The sequence below is a fragment of the Pygocentrus nattereri genome, chromosome 5, assembly GCF_015220715.1.
Source record: "Pygocentrus nattereri isolate fPygNat1 chromosome 5, fPygNat1.pri, whole genome shotgun sequence".
NCBI lineage: Eukaryota > Metazoa > Chordata > Actinopteri > Characiformes > Serrasalmidae > Pygocentrus > Pygocentrus nattereri.
Window position 1 is genome coordinate 16,633,220 of NC_051215.1, and position 21,530 is coordinate 16,654,749.

Sequence of the window (21,530 nt, forward strand, 5' to 3'; positions counted from 1 at the left end):
TGCCCCTGTCCCAACTTCTTTGGAACGTGTTGCAGGCATCAAATTCAAAATGAGTGAATATTTACAAAAAACAATAAAGTTTATCCATTTGAACATTAAATATCTTGTCTTTGTAGTGTATTCAATGGAATATAGGTTGAAACGGATTTGCAAATCATCATATTCTGTTTTTATTTGTTTTACACAAAGTCTCAACTTCACTGGAATTGGGGTTATAGATGAAAAACATCTAATCAAGTAAATGTCTGCTTGAAATGTGATAAGTAGTGTTTTGTTGATCAAAAAGTGTTGGCATCCATGGTTTTGTGGAAAAAAAGTTGAATCCAGATATGTTTTCCTGGCAATGCAAAGTCTCTTCCTCTAACCCTGTTTGTTTAGTAACAGTAAAACACTGGCAGGACAGGTAACACACACACATATACACACAAAGACTCCCAGTGTTATCAGTTTCACACCATCTGCTAATGTTAAAAAAACACATCTCAGCTAAAAACCCCCACTGTGCAAGTGGACACAGACTTTCTTGTATTCTTCTATTTATCTGCACAAAAAAGCACATATCTTAAAGACAGTAGTTGATCATAAGGACCACCCACTGACAGAACTTCACTGACCTGAACAGAAGGTGAAATCATGCTTAAGCAAAGAGCTTTAGCAATAACAAACACACAGATAGGTACACTATATGCACAAAAGTATTGGGACACCCCTCCTAATTACTGTGTTCAGGTGTTTCAGCCACACCCTTTGCTAACAGGTGGATAAAATTAAGCACATAGCCTTGCAATCTTGATCAGACAAACACTGGCAGTAGAATGGGTGTGACTGATGAGCTCAGTGACTTTAAAAGAGGCAGTCACATAATGCCACCTCTGCCACAAGTCAGTTTGTGAAATTTCTGTCCTGCTGGATCTGCTCCTGTCAACTGTAAGTGCAATTATTGTGAAATGGAAGGCTCGAGGAGCAACAACAGCTTAGCCACAAGGCTAACTCACAAAGCGGGGCTGCCAAGCGCTGAAGCTCACAAGTGCCTATTCTCTATTGAATCACTCATTAAAGAGTTCCAAATTGCATCTGGAAGCAACATCAGCAAAAGAATTGCTCCTTAGGAGCTTCACAAAATGGGTTTTCATAGCTGAGCAGCTACACACACATCTAAGATCAAAATGCGCAATGCCAAGCATGGTGGGATAAAGCACACCACCACGCGACTCTGGAAAAGTAGAGACATATTCAGTGTAGTGACAAATCACGCTTCTTTATCTGTCAATCTGATGGGTGAGTCTGGGTTTGGCGAATGCTTGGAGAATACTGCCTGCCCTGACTAAATTGTGCCAAGTGTAAGGTTAGGTGGAGGAGCGATAGTACTATGGGGTTTGTTTTCAGGGGTCCACTCAGGAACCTTAGTTCCAGTGAAGGGAAATCCTCCAACTTGTGGGAACAGCTTGGGGAATGCCCTTTTCTTCCAGCATGACTGTGCCCCAGTGCAGAAAGCAAGCTCCATAAAGGCATGGCTTGGTCAGTTTGGTGTAGAAGAACTTGACTGGCCACACTTCTCACAGCTACACGACTGCTAATAAAATCTCAACTAAAAAAATGGTTAGAATACAGAAGTCACCACTGAACCAGCCAGACAAATTAAACACTTTTTTGTCACCACAAAGTACCAACAGAAGCTGGACCTGGAGCATGAGACTATAGTTTAATACCCATAAATGCACTACTAGGCAACACTGATAATAAAAAAAAATGCCTACAGGTAGCTGTCAGTCACTCTGCACCACAGTGAGTGAGTATATGATGCAGAACCACACGATCACACCTCCAGCTATATAATCACCAGCAGACAACCGAGATAATCAGATTATAGCAGCTTTAGGTTACTTACCAGTCTAGCACATGTCAACAGGCAACAGGAAAAGGTATTTAAACCACAAAACGCACACAAAAAAGGAAAGTGATGAAGACTTTGGCGCTTTGATGTTACATGCTTTTCCATAAGGACTGTTGTTTTAAATTTTATATACATAATTTATATATATAGCAATTAATATATGTTTGTGAGAGAGACTGAATCAGAGAGAGAGAGAGAGAGAGAGAAAGAGAGAAAGAGAGAGACGGGGGAGGGGGGGGGGGTACCCTGACGTCCTTAAGAAAAGCACTTTTACGGTATATTCCGTTATTAAAACCTTTACAGAGTTCATTTCAGCATGAATGCATAAACGAGTAAACTTTGGGAGGAAAGTTAGTGTAACATATTCCGCAGAGCAGCAAACATAACTTGGAAGTACTGGAAGTTTGTACACATCTTAGTTTGGTTGGACAGAAAAGTTTTCACTCACCCATTTTGAGACGCGTGAACGGCAAAGTTCAGCTGATGTGTGCTGGTAGTCCACAGTTAAACTCTTCAGGAGTCTAATGTGGGTCGTATACAGAGCCGTCAATGTAATGATCAGTGGAGGGAGGAGGAGAAGAGTGAAGGAGGAGAAATTCAGTCTACCGAGTCGATTCATTCGAACTACACGTTTGAGTGAATCGAACTGTGCAAGTCGTTCACAAAGAACGATTCCTTGGCGAATCGTTCAGCACCAGAGGAGGCAAATCTCTCAATGGGAGCCTTTGTCGATGGCATCAGAGACAATGGCGTTCATCTGAGGCACGTTTGTTCAATCATAGTCTGTCCTATAGGAAGTCCCAATTTAATAGGCCTATATGTTTTCAGGATTCACTTGAGCACGTTGGTCTAGGTACATGTGATCTGGACTTTCGAAATGCGCTGAACAGGCAAAAGATAATTCAGCCACCTTGTTCAGTTCTGTGAAATGTAGGATTGTTTTGCCCTGATGTAAATGAATTTGTACAGCAACCCAATACTATAAGGAGTTTGTTGTAGGATTATACTGTAGGCAGGGTTATCCTGCCGTAAGCACGTTTTTTTATCTACTTTGACCCAGGTTAAGTAACAAAGCCTGAAAATGTGGAAAGACCTGAAAAAGGTCCGTCAATGGTATAAGCAGCCATCTGATTTTCGTTTTAATTTCATACAGAATCTTACATCAGAGCCAAACATGCCGCGTTATTAGGGAATGTAAACAAGCGGTACACATTTTCAGCCCATCTACTAAATCATTAAGACGTCGTCGAAATTCACACTTTTCATCCATATTGACACAGAACACACCCTTTTACACGCTGGGATTAGGGAAGCTTTTTTTAGATCCAACAGCGCCCTCTGCTGGTGGATTTAGTAAACCCCTGTTCAACGATTAAAGCGCCTATATCTTACATTTCTGTTGTTTTATTGCCCACTGGGTTCGGTTTATAACGTTTCTGTGGTTTTATGTACCAAAAATAGTCGTAATTCATTTTACAGTTGCAGTCTTAATTACATTTGTACCAGTTTTCAACATCTTTACCCCTTTAGAATCAAATAGGCTGTTTTTTTACTGTTTCATTATGATATATTGTCGCTGTCCACAATAGATAAATACATGAATAAAGCATTTATATTTCCAAAATAGTAGCTTTATCGGAGAAGGCAAAAAAATAAATGCAGTTTTATTCCAAGTTTTAAAAAAATGAAATATTTCTGTTCATCTGTTCATTATGAAATTGTCACATAATGCTTAGGTCAGCTGCTGAGGTCAAATGATGCACAGAAAATGCTTTTTTAATGTAAAGAACTTGTGTTCTACCTCATGCAAAAAGTGTATACGTGGTCATATAAACTCTTAATATAATTTTTTACACAAACGCTTTTAATAATCTTCTTAGAATTTCAGCATGAATGGACAGAGCTAAACTGCTTTAGACTGAATAGGTGAAAATATTTAAATATTTTAATAATTTAAAATATTTTTTATCACATAACAAAAACAGTGAATTCAAAATGTTCAGTGTGTGCATATTGCATTAAACTCTTTTATTTAAAAAGTAAGTAATTTATTTTATTTTATATTTTTTATGGTACATGTCCTCTGAGTGAGCAAATGCTAAAAAGGCCTATCACTAGAAAAGTCATGCTCTGTATCTAAATGCGAATTATTTGCTTATGTCCAGAGCTGAATTTTTATTATTGTGATTTTACTGAAGCTGTTTAAATAATTTCACTGTATCTATGTAATTCAAGATAGATAGTGCAACTGAACTCGAACTTGATTTCAGAGAATTCTTCGAGCAAATAACTATTTTTCACCAAATATCCAAATAACCAATGTGTAGTTCCAGGAGGACTACAAATCCCAGCATGCGGACCTAATGGTCTAAGCCTAAGCACCACCCAGAGCTAACATTGTTGGGATTTCAGCCAGTGACCAGCGTGGAAGTGTGTATTACAAAATCGTGATTGATCATGAGTACAACCAATACAAGCGCCAAAGACCGATGACGTAACGATGATGTGGCGCTAAACTGATCAATCGTGTTATAGAATAGGAGACACTCGAGGCTCCACGGTGTCTCTGCACAGAGAGAGACGCCTGATTTCAGCACCTCGTCGCTGTCCACTCACTGCCCAAAAGAGGTAAGAGGTCCTGGGGCTTCAGCTGGTCAGTCTTTCACTGTAACATTCTCTGTATCTTACTGTTTTTTGACTGCTTTGTTTTTAGCTCAAATTTGAAGTAGCTCACATGCTAACAGGCGATTTTACTGTGGACCTGTGGCCACTAGCTCAGTGATCACAGCTCCCAGCCTCACACAAACTCGAGATGAACTGCAGCCTAACTGGACTCTGCGAATATAGATCATTATGTGAACTTGATTTATCTGCCTGACACATTTCCATTCAAGCAGAGTAGAACCAGCATGTAGGGACTCTGTTACCTCAACCTTAAATGCAATTACATGTTATGCTAAATTATTGTTTACTTATTTATCATTAATTGTCATCAGTGTGTGTATGAATTTCGAACATGAAAACGTCTTTTAATGGTCAAAACGTTCTTGATAGAGGAGGAATGTCATGGACATTTGCTTTTTGTCCATGATTTTGAAAATAATTTCGCAGAGCACCTTCATCATAACATGTATACATTCCCACTGGCAGCACTAAGTTCTTTTAATGGTGTTCAATGCAGCCTCACTGTCATGTAACATGTCTTAAAAGAGTTTAGGGGAGCATTTAAGACATTCCATGTTGATTTATTAGCTTAATATGAGTCATCTATGTTGACTTTCTAGCTAAATGGCTTAAAAGAAAAGGAAACAAATTACTCTATGGAGCTGGGAGCTCTGTAGTAGCAACTGTCTGAAATCACCATATTAGTATGTTTCCTTGTGTCTAATATGACTAATTGTATGGAGGGCAGGAACAGTCCAGGTGGACTTGGTCAGGTCCAGCAGTTGGATGTCAGCAAATGTTATTAAGGCATTTACACATTAAGAGTCTCCTGGACTCGGATTAAACCTTATCTTGAACCAATAGTGAGTGGTCTACATGTAATCAGTGTCTCGGAAACTGGCTGTGCTGATGACAGCAGAGTAAGGCTGAGATATAACAAGAGCAGCTTTTCAGCACATGTGGATCAACCAAATTAAGACTCAAGTAGTCCCTCTGGAAAGACATTCAGCGAGGCCCCAGAGTGAGACTGTGTCAATGCATCCATTTACAGTCAGGTGATGAGACATTATTCAACCATCAAACTAATTACAGACTGTTCGTTAGTCCAAACACATTGTGTTTGTTTCTGCCTAGTTGAACAGAGGCTGCAAGTAAAATCCCTACTGAATTGCTAAATTACCACCAACAGAATCAAATTCAATCAGTTACAGTGTCCAGTATTGTCCAGCTGGCCTTTTAGAAACACAGGCTCTCAATTCACATGAAGTGTGTGTTAGGCTGTTTTGTGTTAAATGTTAATACTAATTTAAAGGGGCTAAAATTTCACAGGCCGACATACAGCACTGTGCAAAAGTCAGAGATCATCTTTTCAGTTTAAACAGCCATTAGGATCAATTTATTCATTTTCAGGTGATATTTCTGAGCAGATTAAGATAAAAAATAATCCACTGGCATAAGGGAAGGGAAAGTCAAAGTAAAGTTTCCAAAGCAGGAGTTCCAAAAAGGATTAAAAGATATGGAGAAAATGGAAGTCCTAACAACAAAACAAGACCTGGTAGACCACCAAACTGTCACCATCAGATTAACAGTACTTAAAGCTCTCATCATTGAGACAGAAACTCTTGCTTCAGATTTGAAAATCCTCAGGTGTTTCTGTCCATCCTACCAGAAGACAGACTCAACATCATGGGTCTGAAAGGACGTGTAGCTGTCAAGAAGAAAGAAAAGAAAAGAAAGCAAGGAAATAGAAGAAATTTTCAAATCACACAAATAAGCTGCTGCTGTTCTCAGAATAATGGACTGTCCACCCCAGAGCTCAAACCTCAACATCTCTGAATGTGTTTAGGATTGCTTGAGATCACAAGAAGCAATAAAGGCAAAATTAACTTCTAAGCCAGAACTTTGGATGTTTGGGTAAAAATTCCTGCAGATTTCTTTGTAAAACTGAAAGCATGTCTCTCAAAAAGAATGGAAGCTGTAATGAAGGCAAATAATGGAGAATTTATAATCAACATAGCAGAGTTTCACTTGTCAAATATGACTGATATGATTGATTAGACTGATTTGGTTTCACTTGTCAGCTGTGAAGTGGGAACAATCTTATACTGGGCTTCCTAGTGCCACAGCTGTCTAAAGCGTTGTCCTATTACCAGGAGTTCATGCATTCAAATGTCTATGATGTTGTGACCAAAAAGACATATTAATGGCGATATCATTTTCTGATACTGATATAACTGCGGGTCATCAATTGTGGTGATGTTACTGGCCACTCAATATAAGTAGGACTTTAGTTTTAACAAATAGGTCCACCAGGAGTTTGTTTCAGATCAATGTGTCTGTGTTTGTGTGTACTAGCCTCAAAACAGATGAGGAGGAGCAGAAAGACTGGTGAAACAGACCCAGAGGTACCTGAGTGGCCTCAGAGATTTGAGTGGAATTGGATTACTGTGGGAAAGTGGATTAGTAGATGTCTGGTGTAGTGTGGCACGGCATTCATTCTTTCTTTTAGAAGTAGTGGTGAGTGAGACATATCTCCTGCTATGAATATGAGGGGAAGCTTTAGATTTTGCACCATTGATGACAGTAGAGAGTACTGCCATTTCAAGGGCACAGAGGAGAGGTTCAGTTCATACATACACTTGTCACTTTGTTAGAAACTATTGCCCCACTTGCTGGTGTACAGTTACAGGACTGTATGCCAAATGTTGATGCAGTTTGGGTGGTGGTCCACTCTTAACCTAACAGTGACACTCACATGTATAAAAAACCCAGGACCAGGTTTGTCACCAGAAAAATGCTCGTACCAGCAAAACACACTGCCAAGTCACTGCACTGCTGGGAATGATCCATCACCCAGGTAATATCTCAATGAGGTTGAGGGGAGCTGATAAATTGTGCAGCGACAGATAGAGCTAGAGTCTGTTATAAAAGGCCATACAGTGGATATTTAAAGTAGGTGTTTCAAATTTTCAAAGTGGGCAGTGAAAGGAAGTACAAGGTAGGTGTTTCTAGAAGGCAGCCAGTGAGTGAAAACACCAGGTAGAGTGTCTAAAAAAAACGCATGGTGAGTGCATGCTTTGGAATAGATCTGAAGCAGTGGGAGACCAGATTCACCTAATCTCCCACTGAAGCCTCTCTTATCCTCTTTAGACATTGTGTCAGGAGGCCATACATCTACACCTAACTCTACCCCCACCTTTAAGCAGGCCAGCAAAACAGAAATGTTCTTGAACCCCAGAGCCAAGATGTGTAAGAAGTGTAAGATCTTCTCTCTAAGCAAGATGAGAATATTTAAAGCAATACTTTTTTTCAAAATCAAATGGACATACTTTTGCCACTCACCCCAAGTGTAGTCAGACAAGTTTGGTGTCTGAAGTTTGCCTCTTTAGTTTTGCACTGTAGATATAAAGTTAAAATAGCAAACATGCTTATGGAATGGAAGTCTATACACCACCAGTGAGCAATTGTGCAAACTACAAGGGTGAAATATCACACACTTGCCTCAAACCGTGTTGATTTGCTAAGTAATCTGAGACTTGCTTATATTGTTTTTAGACATGAAGTTTGCATGATAAGCATTTGTGATATGTTAGCTGCAATAACCTCATAGCACCATTTACAAAAAATACATACATCATGCGTCATAGATTCACAGTCATACACAACACATCCTGTACAAGGAACAAACTTCTCAGCATTTTTCATTTTACTCCAAATTTTAGTTAGAATTCCTGTTGATTTGCTGAGTTTGTTGGAAAAAAAAAGGAATCAGTAGGAATATGTATAAAATGAGCATGTCTTTTGCACAGGCCATGTTTCATATTATTTTTTTTTTTAAACAAGAAGAAAAATACTGTTCATCCCTTGTCAGACATGGCTGTGGTGCTGGAGCTAAAAAAAATCTAAATACTTTTCACATAGATTTGAGTAAATTTTCTTATCTTTTCTTGTCTTCAGTCTTATTGAAAAGTGTAATTATATATAATTTGTATACAACCCCAATTCCAGTGAAGTTGGGACATTGTGTAAAACATAAATAAATACAGAATACGATGATTTGCAAATCCCTTTCAACCTATATTCAATTGAACACACTACAAAGACAAGATGTTTAATGTTAAAACGGATAAACTTTATTGTTTTTTGCAAATATTCACTCATTTTGAATATGATGCCTGCAACATGTTCCAAAGAAGTTGGGACAGGGGCAACAAAGACTGGGAAAGTTGAGGAATGCTCAAAAAAACACCTGTTTGGAACATTCCACAGGTTCACTGGAAACAGGTGAGTGTCATGATTGGGTATGAAAGGGAGCATCCACTTTGTGAACAACTGTGTGTGCAAATAGTCCAACAGTTTAAGAACAATGTTTCTCAACATGCAATTGCAAGGAATTTTAGGGATTTCATCATCTACAGTCCATAATATCATCAAAGATTCAGAGAATCTGGAGAAATCTCTGCAAGTAAGCAGCAAGGCACAAAATCAACATTGAATGCCCATGACCTTCGATCCCTCAGGTGGCACTGCATTAAAACCCACATCATACTGTAATGGATATTATCACATGGGCTCAGGAACACTTCAGAAAACCATTGTCAGTGAACACAGTTCGTCGCTCCATTTACAAGTGCAAGTTAAAACTCTGCCATGCAAAGCAAAAGCCATAAATCAACAACATCCAGAAATGCCGCCAGCTTCTCTGAGCCCGAGCTCATCTGAGATGGACTGACACAAACTGGAAAAGTGTCCTGTGGTCTGATGAGTCCACATTACAAATTGTTTTTGGAAATCATGGACGTCGTGTCCTCCGGGCCAGAGAGGTAAAGGACTGTCCGGATTGTTTTCAGTGCAAGGTTGTTTTCAGTGCAAGCCAGCATCTCTGATGGTATGGGGGCGTGTTAGTGCCCATGGCATGGGTAACTTGCACATCTGTGAAGGCACCATTAATGCTGAAAAGTACATACAGGTTTTGGAGCAACATATGCTGCCATCCAAGCAACGTCTTTTTCAGGGACGTCCCTGCTTATTTCAGTAAGACAATGCCAAGCCACATTCTGCACATGTTACAACAGCGTGGCTTCATTGTAAAAGAGTGCAGGTACAAGACTGGCCTGCCTGCAGTCCAGACCTGTCTCCCATTGAAAATGTCTGGCTCATTATGAAGCGCAAATTCCACCCACAAAGCTTCAACAATTAGTGGCCTCAGTTCCTAAACACTTATTGAGTGTTGTTAAAAGGAAAGGTGATGTAACACAGTGGTAAACATGCCCCTGTCCCAACTTCTTTGGAATGTATTGCAGGCATCAAATTCAAAATGAGTGAATATTTGCAAAAAACAATAAAGTTTATCCATTTGAACATTAAATACAGTGGGGAGAACAAGTATTTGATACACTGCTGATTTTTCAGGTTTCCCACTTGCAAAGCATGTAGAAGACTGTAATTTTTATCATAGGTACTCTTCAACTGTGAGTGATGGAATCTAAAACAAAAATCCAGGAAAATACATTGTATGATTTTTAAATAATTAATTTCCATTTTATTGTGTGAAATAAGTATTTGATCATCTATCAACCAGTAAGAAGTTTGGCTCTCACAGACATGTTGCTTCTTCTTTAAGAAGCCCTCCTGTTCTCCACTCATTACCTGTATTAACGGCACCTGTTTGAACTCGTTACCTGTATAAAAGACACCTGTCCACACACTCAATCAGTCAGACTCCAGCATCTCCACAATGCCCAAGACCAGAGAGCTGTGTAAGGACATCAGGGATAAAATTGCAGACCTGCACAAGGCTGGGATGGGCTACAGGACAATAGGCAAGCAGCTTGGTGAGAAGGCAAGAACTGTTGGTGCAATTATTAGAAAATGGAAGAAATGCAAAATAACAGAAAATCTCCCTCGGTCTGGGGCGCCATGCAAGATCTCACCTCGTGGAGCATCAATGATCTTGAGGAAGGTGAGGAATGAGCCCAGAACTACAAGGCAGGACCTGGTCAATGACCTGAATAGAGCTGGGACCACAGTCTCAAAGAAAACAATCAGTAACACTCTACGCTGTCAAGGATTAAAATCCTGCAGTGCACGCAAGGTGCCCTTCCTCAAGCCAACGCATGTCAAAGCCCGTCTGAAGTTTGCAAATGACCATCTGAATGATCCAGAGGAGGAATGGGAGAAGGTCATGTGGTCTGATGAGACAAAAATAGAACTTTTTGGTTTAAACTCCACTAGTCATGTTTGGAGGAAGAAGAATGATGAGTACAACCCCAAGAACACCATCCCAACCGTGAAGCATGGCGGTGGAAACATCATTCTTTGGGGATGCTTTTCTGCAAAGGGGACAGGACGACTGCACCGTATTGTGGGAAGGATGGATGGGGCCATGTATCGTGAGATTTTGGCCAACAACCTCCTTCCCTCAGTAAGAGCACTGAAGATGGGTCGTGGCTGGGTCTTCCAGCATGATAACGACCCAAAACACACAGCCAGGGCAACTAAAGAGTGGCTCCGTAGGAAACATCTTAAGGTCCTGGAGTGGCCTAGCCAGTCTCCAGACCTGAATCCAATAGAAAATCTTTGGAGGGAGCTTAAAGTCTGTGTGGCCCAGCAACAGCCACGAAACCTGAAGGCTCTGGAGGAGATCTGTATGGAGGAGTGGGCCAAAATCCCTGCTGCAGTGTGTGCAAACCTTGTCAAGAACTACAGGAAATGTCTCATCTCTGTAATTGCAAACAAAGGTTTCTGTACCAAATATTAAGTTTCTTTTTCTGGTGTATCAAATACTTATTTCACACAATAAAATGGAAATTAATTATTTAAAAATCATACAATGTATTTTCCTGGATTTTTGTTTTAGATTCCATCACTCACAGTTGAAGAGTACCTATGATAAAAATTACAGTCTTCTACATGCTTTGCAAGTGGGAAAACCTGAAAAATCAGCAGTGTATCAAATACTTGTTCTCCCCACTGTATCATGTCTTTGTAGTGTATTCAGTTGAATATAGGTTGAAAAGGATTTGTAAATCATTGTATTCGGTTTTATGTTTTACACAACATCCCAACTTCATTGGAATTGGGGTTGTAATATAATATATTTATATATATATTAATATATTTAGTGTTCCCCCTGCTCCACCACAACACCACTTACAGTATAAGGCTCACATCTGGAGTCAAATTTGCCAGTAGAGGATAGTGGAGGGTAGAGTAGCATTGAGTACAATGTAGGTATCCTTAATGAGTTGGCTGGCCAGTGCATAATAAAGTAAAAATGTGAGATTGATTTGTTTACACCATTTAAAACTGCCAGATGACTGATGTGTGAAGATTTTATAATGTACAGACCAATGAAAATGGTTTTTCTGTGTAACATGGAGCGAGGGGGTGGACACACGTGCTGAGATAAGTGAGATTTATTATGGGCTAATCCAAAATCAGGGTCGAGACAGTCCAGGGTCACAGAGCCAACACGGATAGATCGGGGGGCAGATATGACAGACCAGAATACAACAGAACAAGTAGAACAGAACAAGCAGAACATCCAACACAGCATATAATAACCGACAAAGACTAGCACTAGACTAATGAAAATACAGGGCTTAAATACAAGAGGGCTAACGAGGGTTCACAAGACACAGGTGGAAACACAGGTGAGAATAATCAGGGGAGGAGTCACCAAAACATGGGGCTGAACTAGGAAACCAAAACAAATGCACATGGAAGATCAAAACACAACACAAACACATGGACAGGACTGGGAGGGGCCAATCGGGACATCCTGTATGATTACTTTTCTTCTCCTTTAAACTTACCATACAGGAGATACAGCAGCTCCTTGCAACATGTGAGTTTCAATACTGAAGACAGTTTCTGAGGCATTATAATAAAATAGAAGAGGTAAAGCATAACTTACAGCAATATGAATGAATTTATGTTTTTACTACAGTGTAGCTCGTCCTTCATGAGGTGAATCATGTGCTGAGAGAGTAATTGTGCAGGGCCGGATTTGCGTGACCCCGTATAGATATATAGGATTGGCAAATTGAGGTTAGTTTATGAATTAAACATTATTAGGCAGTGTGTAGAGAGGCAGTCAGATGAAAAACATTGTGTTTCACTGCATTCACTTTTAAAACCAAATGGGAGGCTATTTGAAATACAAACCTGTCATTTGATGTGAGAGAACTGCGCAGGTGTGAACCTAAATAATGATTAGGCCATCACGCTGTCGAGCAGAATCAATTCTAGCTTGTTTTGTTTCCCGTCACCACTGCAGAATCCATGGCAGCTGCTTGTTGCACCTATAACTGATGTCTCAATACATTATTTCTTCTTTTTATACACAGTTGCAATGAAGAACATTAATATAGGTTACTTCATTAGTTACAATGAGCTGCCACTATATTAGAAACACCTGGCTTATACATACACTCTTTAGGCATTTTGTCAGAAACGCCTACCATATAGGTGCACTTTGTAGGTTTATAGTTACTGATTTTGTCCCGTTTGTTTATAAACCCCTTTGTATCCGGTTTATCAGTGAAAAGGGACCCTGTTAGACCACCACTGACCAGATATTATTTAAGTAGTTGACTGTACCTCACTTTTTTCTATGGACAGCTTGAGTGTTCCCCATTCCAGGCCAGCGGTCAGAAAAACTCTTAACCAAGAGTGAATGGTCTACCACCCAAATAATGTTTAACAGAGGTGGTCCTATTTGATGGTCCAGTGCATGAGTTCTTCAGCAAAACATCACACAGTAAATGTCTTTTGTATGACTTCTGAGCGCAATGATGTCAGTTTCTGAGAAGTGAGTGTAATTTTTTTTATTAAGTGGCATCAGTCTACTCCTCCTGCTCTGACCTTTACCACTCTGGGCTTGTCTCCAGACACAAATAAACAAAGATTTGCTCACTGTTGAGTATGCGTGGACAGTGCAAGATGTCCTTTTCAGCAGGGCACGATGCTGAAGAGAAGGAAGAAAACCAAAGGAAACATTTTGAGTTTCAGTCTGATTGATTTTTATATATGCTGTATAAGCATAATTACTAGGGATGCACTGACACAGGAATTCTAAACCAGTGCTGATATCTGATATTTTCCATGTACATATCTGCTAATGCTGATGCATAAACATTTGTAAAATTTAGAAACTGAAATTAAGTCCACATGTATTAGCATTACAGTGAAACATAATGTTTATTTCTAAATGAGTAAAACACCAAATATTTAGCATTACTGCCTGAAGATTCTGCTCTTACACAATATAATCAATGTGTGATCAAGTACCAGTTTGAATTAATGGTCAAAATTAAAATTATTGGAAGTATATTGGAAGTATCATCTGCCTTCACACGTATATGAACTTGGAATTAAAGGGCCGAGCCCAACTCCTGAAAAACAACCCCACACCATAATCCTCTTTACTCTTGGCAGAATGCAGTCAGACAAGTACCGTTCTCCTGGCAACCACCAAACCCAGACTCGTCTATCAGATTGCCAAACAGAGAAGCATGATTCGTCACTCCAGAGAATGCCTCTCCACTGCTCTAGAGTCCAGTAGCAGCACTTTACACCACTGCATTCGATTGGGTGCAGCTGCTCGGCCATGGAAACCCATTCCATGAAGCTCTCTTGAGCTAATCTGAAGGCCACATGAAGTTTGGAGGTCTGTAACGATTGACTCTGCAGAAAGTTGGCGACCTCTGCGCACTATGCGCCTTAGCATCCGCTGATCTCGCGCTGTCATTTTATGCAACCTCCCACTTTGGCTAATTTGCTGTTGTTCGCAATCACTTCCACTTTATTGTAATACCACTGACAGTTGACTGTGGAATATTTAGTAGTGAGGAAATTCCACGACTGGACTTGTTGCACAGGTGGCATCCTATCACGGTACCGTGCTGAAATTCACTGAGCTCCTGAAATCGACCCATTCTTTCACAAATTTTTGTAGAAGCAGTCTGCATGCCTATGTGCTTGGTTTTATACATCTGTGGCCATGCAAGTGATTGGAACACCAGAATTCAATGATGTGGATGGGTGAGTGAATACTTTTGGCAATATAGTGTATCTGTCTGATGCAGATAACATGTTAAATGTCCATCTTTTTAACTATATTTTTTCCCATGGTCAGTTTGTGCCTAAATGAGGATGCTGAAGGCAGTTTCCTATTCACCAGTTTCTTGTTCGTATTTTTCCACTCCACCTTAAATAGAGCAGCAGTTACATTCTGGCACCTGTGAGTAAAGGAGGTGTTATTGCACTTGAAGACACTCAGCCCATATGTGCTTCATCTCGTGTGGAGCTGCATCTCAAAAATCAGCACAGACTGAGTTGAAGAAATCTGAGCCATGAGTGAAAGTTTTAGCTTCTGAAATGAGATGGAGAAACGTCATGTTCTCCTATTGCTTTCTAAAGTGGAAACAATCCTGCATTGTTTGCCCATTTTGTGAAAAGTAGAAGATATCGTAGATCTCATAGAAAAGAATTGTGTCGTTTTGATGCGTAAAATTCGCATCCGAATATTCTGCATTTTCGTATTTTTAAATCCTCAAATATGAAAATCGATATTGATCTTAAAAATCCTATATCAGGTTCTCTATGTCAGGCTCTAGTAAAAATGTGAGTGAAGTCACAGACGATGGCACATACCACACATGACTTTCTAAAGCAGTTGCTGTGTTCTTTTAAGTTGGCTGTTGGTTGTGTGATGTATGTGACAGCAAATTCAGGTGTGCGAGTACAGATTGCCAGATTGCAGATGATGTATGCGGTAGTAGATATATGCTATTAACATTAAGGACACTCACTCACACACACACACACACACACACACACACACACACCCACAGCTCACACCACTTCAGCTCAAACGCCTCTCAGAGTTTCAGTCTTCATTGCCTAGGAAACAGCTCCATGAGTGGCCCCTCTCTCTCTCTCTCTCTCTCTCTCTCTCTCTCTCTCTCTCTCTCCCTCCCTCTTTTTTCTCCATTATCTTCTCTCTTTCCTTTCTGTCTCTGCTTCTTTCTTTAAGTGTCTTTCTCACTCTCATTCTGGTCAATCGCTCTTTCTTTTTTTATTTCTCTATGTCTCACTATTCTGCTCATTTTGCTTCTTTCTCTGTCTCTTACTCTCTCTTTCTCTGTTCCCCCCTCTCTCTCTTTTTCACTCTCTCTGTCTCTCTCTATATACTCTCCTTCCCCCTTGTCTGTCTTTCTTCCTCGTCTCTCCCTTTCTTTCCTTTCTCTCTCTCTCTCTCTCTCTGTAAAGCCCACCTAAAGTGAAATGGGTTGGGGGTGAGATTGCAGACTGTAATTGTGGCTTACACACACGTGCACACACACACACACACACACACACGCATGCATATCTCAAGACTGCATTATTTAAATTGTCCTTGATAGCTGTCTTTCAAAAGACTGCATTATGTCCAGATTTCTACACATTTGCACACAGGGAGATTATGTGGTCACTCCGCTTTTGTGATGTTGTGATGTTAATGAAGGCCTTTAAATGGAGGAGCCGTACACAGAGAGGTGTCTGCCAGACGTTCTTCAGGCTTTCGGTGCTATTTGTGAACATGTCATGTTCTGATTTTACTGGACAGAAGGAGAAGTGTGAAAAGGGACATCTGTGTGTGTGTGTGTGTGTGTGTGTGTGTGTGTGTGTGTGTGTGTGTGTGTGTGTGTGTGTGTGTGTGTGTGTGATATAGAATGCTGCATGAACTTAAAAAAAAAAAACTTGAATAAAGTGGCCTAAGGGCACTTTCACGCATACCTTATTTGGTGCAAACCAGTTCAGCTGTTTGTTCAGTTCAGCCCTTTTTGACAGTGTAATACTTGGGTAATTAGACCCATCCAAAAATCACAGGTCTCAGTCTGCTATCAAGTGAAGATTGTTCCAGTTCATTGCTACTAATAATTAGCAGATGGATAATAAAATAATAATATAGCAATGCATTTAATCTTGGAATTGATTTTCAAATTAACAAACCATTCAGTCATAAAGAAAACAAGATCAAGTAAAGTTTTTTTTTGTTTGTTTTAAGTGTGATATATGTTAAACCTCTATATATACTGGAGAATATACTAAATATACTACAGAATATTATACAGCCTCAAAACTAAATATAATTATAATTAGTATTTGGTATGTTCCCTGGAAGTAATAAGTAAAATTATTCCATTACAGTTTGAGAGATGTAGAATTTTGGAATGGCATATTTTTTGAGTAGCTACTCCACCACAGGCCAGTGATAGGTCAGCTTCTTATTTTGTAGCAGAACCACAGTTTTGTGTTCTTGGAGTAGATCATGTGTTTAGCTAAGAACTTTGAAAGACCATATGTTAGCTGGTTAACTTCTCTGTCAGGTATGTTTGTGTGTTGCTTCCCCAGACGTACAAATTGGCTTCACTGTAAAAATGCACATACTGCTACAGGCTTTATAATAGTAATACCAAACCTACAAGTGAGGGGTGTGGAGTTTGAGGGGTGTCATGTACTGACAGTTGTGTCCCCCTCAATTTTAAAATGGCTGTAAGGAGAGAGCGTGCTGCCTAGAGTTTTGGCAAAACTCTTCCTTCTTAGTCTTGTTTTAAAATCAAATGAAGCAATGACACAGATCAAATGTAAAAAAAAATACAAAAAAGGGACATCCATCCATCCATCCTCCACCGCTTATCCAAATCCAGGTTGCAGGGGCAGCAGCCTAAGCAAAGAGGCCCAGGCCTCCCTCTCCTCCGCCACTTCCTCCAGCTCTTCCAGAGGGATGCCGAGGCGTTCCCAAGACAGTCGAGAGATATAATCCCTCCAACGTGTCCTGGGTCTTCCCCGGGGTCTCCTCCCCGTTGGCCATCCTTACCAGATGCCCGAACCACCTCAACTGGCTTCTCTCAATGTGGAGGAGCAGTGGCTCTATTCCAAGCCTCTCTTGAATCACCAAGCTTCTCACCCTATCTCTAAGGGAGAGCCCGGCGACCCGGCGGAGAAAGCTCATTTCAGCCGCTTGTATCTGCGATCTTGTGACCATAGGTGAGAGTCGGAACGTAGATTGACCAGTAAATTGACAGCTTCGCTTTCTGGCTCAGCTCTCTCTTCACCATGACGGACCGGTTTAGGGTCCGCATCACTGCAGATGCCACGCCAATCCGCCTGTCAACCTCTCGCTCCATCCTTTCTTCACTTGTGAACAAAATCCCAAGATATTTAAACTCTTCCACTTGGGGCAAGAATTCACTCCCTACCTGGACAGAGCATTCCACCCTTTAATGACTGAGGACCATGGTCTCAGATTTAGAGGTGCTGATTTTCATCCCAGCCGCTTCACAGACAACAGTCCGAGCCCGTTCCCCAACCCGAAGGCCACCGGAGAAAACCCCAATGTACAGGCACTAAGCCAGTGAGCTATGAGTAAGCCTCTCACCCTGGACAACCCCAGAATGGAATAAGGTCCAACCCCTCTCGAGAGAGTCTGTTCCAGAGCCCCTGCCATGTGTTGAGGTGAGCCCAAATATATCTAGTTGGTATCTCTCAGCCTCATACACTAGCTCAGGCTCTTTTCCTGCCAGAGAGGTAACGTTCCATGTTCCAAGAACCAGTTTCAGTAGCCGAGGATCGGAACACCAAAGCCCCGGCCTTCGGCCGCCACCCGATCCACAGTGCACCGGACCCCCATAAGCGCCTCTCCCATGGGTGGTGGGTCCGTGGGAGAGTGGTCCCATGTAGCTCTTTCAGGCTGTGGGACCCAAAAAAGGGACATAGAATTTTCTTAACCCCTCAAAATCCAAGGCTTATTACATACTAAGGCTTATTATTCAGTCGCTACATGGACTTCAGTGCAAACTGGCTGAGCCATTCTTGTGTTATAGTGTGTGATAAAACTTTGGGCCTGCCAGTGTGCCTGGCCATTTTAGGGGTTAATAGCTAACTGAAAGATACATGCTTTCAAATGTTTCTTAGAAGTTCCAAGCTTGAGTCCCTAATAAAAGTGGAATTGAGTTCCATAGTTCAGAAGCATAGTAACCAAGGCCTCTCCATGTTTTCTTTATTTTACAGAACGTATAAGATCCTGTGTTGAAACATAAACAGAGAGGTGCATAGTTGCTTTAAGGCCATTTAGAGCTTTAAAAACTAGCAAAAAAACTTTAAAATCCATCCTGAAAGATATAGGCAATCATTCTATTTTTGGGGGTGCTATGAGCTCTTCTTTTTGTTTACGTTAGGATCTGTGCTGCTTCATTTTGTACATGTTGTAGAGGATGTACTGCTTTCTTAGAAAGCCCAGTACAGTAATCAGTCCTGCTTACAAAAAATGCATGAATACATTTTTTTGCATCACTCTGGAAGAGAATATGTATAATAGACATTGGACAGTGGGACATTTAAATGTCAGTATTACATATAGTTACTTACATATAATACATATGGAACATATATGACTCCACATCCTGATTTTGTTTAAAAACGAGCATATGTGTGTGTGTGTGGGTGTGGGTGTGGGTGTGTATGCATAGAGGGGGTAGGTATTGGGAAAGGAACTTAAATGCACCTCATTTTAATGATGGGGGCTACTGTTGCCTGGCTACCAGAGGAGGCTGTACATCACTCCTCTACAGCTGCCGCTAACACACCAACACACAGCCTGCACTAGTCAATGAGTCTCTCTCTCTCTGTCTCTGTCTCTCTCTCTCTCTGTCCTACGCTGACACATGCACTTGCTTAGCAAGCTAACAGGCATACACATACAGACACACATGCTATTATATTTCTTTTAACTATTGGCAATCGTGTCCAGCTGTGGTGTGTGTGGGGTGTGCGAAGGAGAAGAGAGCTAATCAGGCAGACATGGAGACACTCAGCTGGTTCTGCAGGAGTGATGATGAAATGAAGGTAGGAGCTACTGCAGACACACAGAGAGAGAGAGAGAGAGAGAGAGAGAGAGAGAGAGAGAGAGAGAGAGAATGTGTTCATGCTAAACAGCCATCATGTGTGATGTCTGTACTGCTTACAGTGTCATAGGGTTCAAATCTGGTCAACACGTAGCTCCTACGCAAAAGTCATACTGGAACCATGATGTTAGAGCAGCACAGAGAAACAGCTTGCGTGTGTGTGTTTGAATGTGTCAGTCCATGTCAAACCAGACTGGACTCTCGTTGCTGAAAGCAGATCGAAGGAACTGTGCAGCAATTTCATTGTCATTCATTTAAATTCAGTCACAGGTGTCTTCTGTGTTTTTATATGCAATGTTTATAATTATGAAATAGTGGTAAATCTTTAAAAATCTTTAAAGATAGATTTTTGGATACATTATAAATTTTTGCTTTAGAACATTCTGCATGTACCTTTGCCATGAATTGGTTACAAAAAAAATGTTTAGGCCAAAATCATACCTCATATGTATCATAAAACGATTAGGCAACGATTAGGTGATGTATTGGTAATGATTTCATGTAATATATTCCTGCAACCTTGTAAAGGCTTTGCTGTGATCAATTCAGAGTCAGAAAGTTTCCTTTTAATGGCGAATTTACATTAAACCACCTGAGTTACTTTGTTTACACCTTAATGCAATTATGCAGAAACAATGGGGGTATACCCCCACAAGCTTAAGCTTTTGCCCATAGGCTTACTTTTCAGTTCTTAATCATAAGACTTTCACAGCTTTCACATAACTCTCACAAAACTAACATTGTCACTTCCATAAAGTGTGAAATGTTTAAAAGTTCTTAATTTTAATATATGTTCATGTAACAAGTAAAGTAATTTTGAACCTTTTGCTGCATTTCTTATGAAACCTTCACAGAGTGTAATGGACAGCTGGTATTTTTCAATGAAATAAATATCTAAAAGTAGAATTTTTTTGTCATCAGGTTTTGTTGTGATATCAATTCAATGAAAGTTAAGTGGTCATAAGAGAGAGAAAAAAATAGGGTCAATTTTTCCAGGCAGTATACCTCACTGTGTACTTTCATTAACAATTACTGATAGTGTATTGTGCAATTTCCTTTTCTAAACCATAAATGGGGCAATGGAGCTGTTAGCTCAAAAAGGAGAACCTATCCTCCTCTAGGCCTCACCATATAGTACAGGGTACAGGTAAGGACAAGTTTGAAGCAGGGCTACACAAAGGTACTGAGATCATATAGTCATACTCCAGATAATAAACCATTGACAGTTGGAAAGGACTGTAAATATTTAGAGAAGAGGTCTACAAATCTGAGCCTTAAATCCAGTTTCCGGTCCTGTATTTTGTAATTACAGGTAGTTAACTGACCTATTGGTGTAAATGATCAGCCACCCAGTGTCATACATAACAGTGATGGTGGAACATATACAGAATGGTAGATACAGAACATGGAGGAGCACATACAGGATAGATGATATAGAACATGGTGGATGCATACAGAATAGTAGTTATAGCACATGGTTCAATATGAATCTAAAGTAGATGTAAACTTGATTACAACTTCCGAAAACAGTCTAGATCATGCAAAAGTTGGGAGTTATTGCAGATCATGACAGATTCAGATCATGGTCAGTTTGACATGACTACATTGGTTGTCTCTGTCCAGGTAAAGATGTCACAGGTGAAGCAGGTGGGACTGCTGGCTGCTGGGTGCCAGCCATGGAATAAAGATGTGTGTGCTGCCAGTGGAGACAGATTTGCATACTGTGCTACGCTCGCTATCTATGTCTACCAGGTAAATGTCACAAACTGGTTCATGTGCTGCCTTCTCATAGACATATGGCTTCTAACTTGTGGATTTGTAACTACCTACTCTTTCAAGTGTTTTTGTAGACAGAAACATAGAGAATTTTATAGACAGTGTTTTGTGACAGAACTCAAATTAGTGACTTGGATATGAATTGTATTGAGTCTCATTATAATTCCAGTAGATGAAGGCAGAATTATAGCTTGAGAGTTAATCAGCCAATCAATGGCAAAAATAGTAAATAGATCCACCAA

The 21,530-nt window shown here is 40.3% G+C and overlaps 2 protein-coding genes across 4 annotated transcripts in view; one reads left to right on the plus strand and one right to left on the minus strand.

The window, feature by feature from the left end:
- gpm6ab (glycoprotein M6Ab) overlaps nucleotides 1-2,484 on the minus strand; it is a 105,925-nt gene extending 103,441 nt beyond the window's left edge. The window contains exon 1 of the mRNA XM_037538618.1: nucleotides 2,343-2,484. Within this exon, the coding sequence (XP_037394515.1) occupies nucleotides 2,343-2,346 (4 nt within the window). The 5' untranslated portion in view covers nucleotides 2,347-2,484. The remainder of the gene's footprint in view (nucleotides 1-2,342) is intronic.
- Nucleotides 2,485-4,444: 1,960 nt separating this feature from the next.
- Nucleotides 4,445-21,530, plus strand: part of wdr17 (WD repeat domain 17) — a 54,696-nt gene continuing 37,610 nt past the window's right edge. Inside the window, exons 1-2 of one of the 3 annotated variants that reach the window (XM_017709067.2) lie at nucleotides 4,445-4,522; nucleotides 21,136-21,264. In XM_017709067.2, coding sequence (XP_017564556.1) covers nucleotides 21,142-21,264 — 123 coding nt within the window. In that variant the 5' untranslated portion in view covers nucleotides 4,445-4,522; nucleotides 21,136-21,141. Of the gene's footprint in view, nucleotides 4,523-19,251; nucleotides 19,454-21,135; nucleotides 21,265-21,530 lie in introns of those variants that run through there. The other 2 variants (XM_017709065.2, XM_017709066.2) reach the window with 2 other exon arrangements.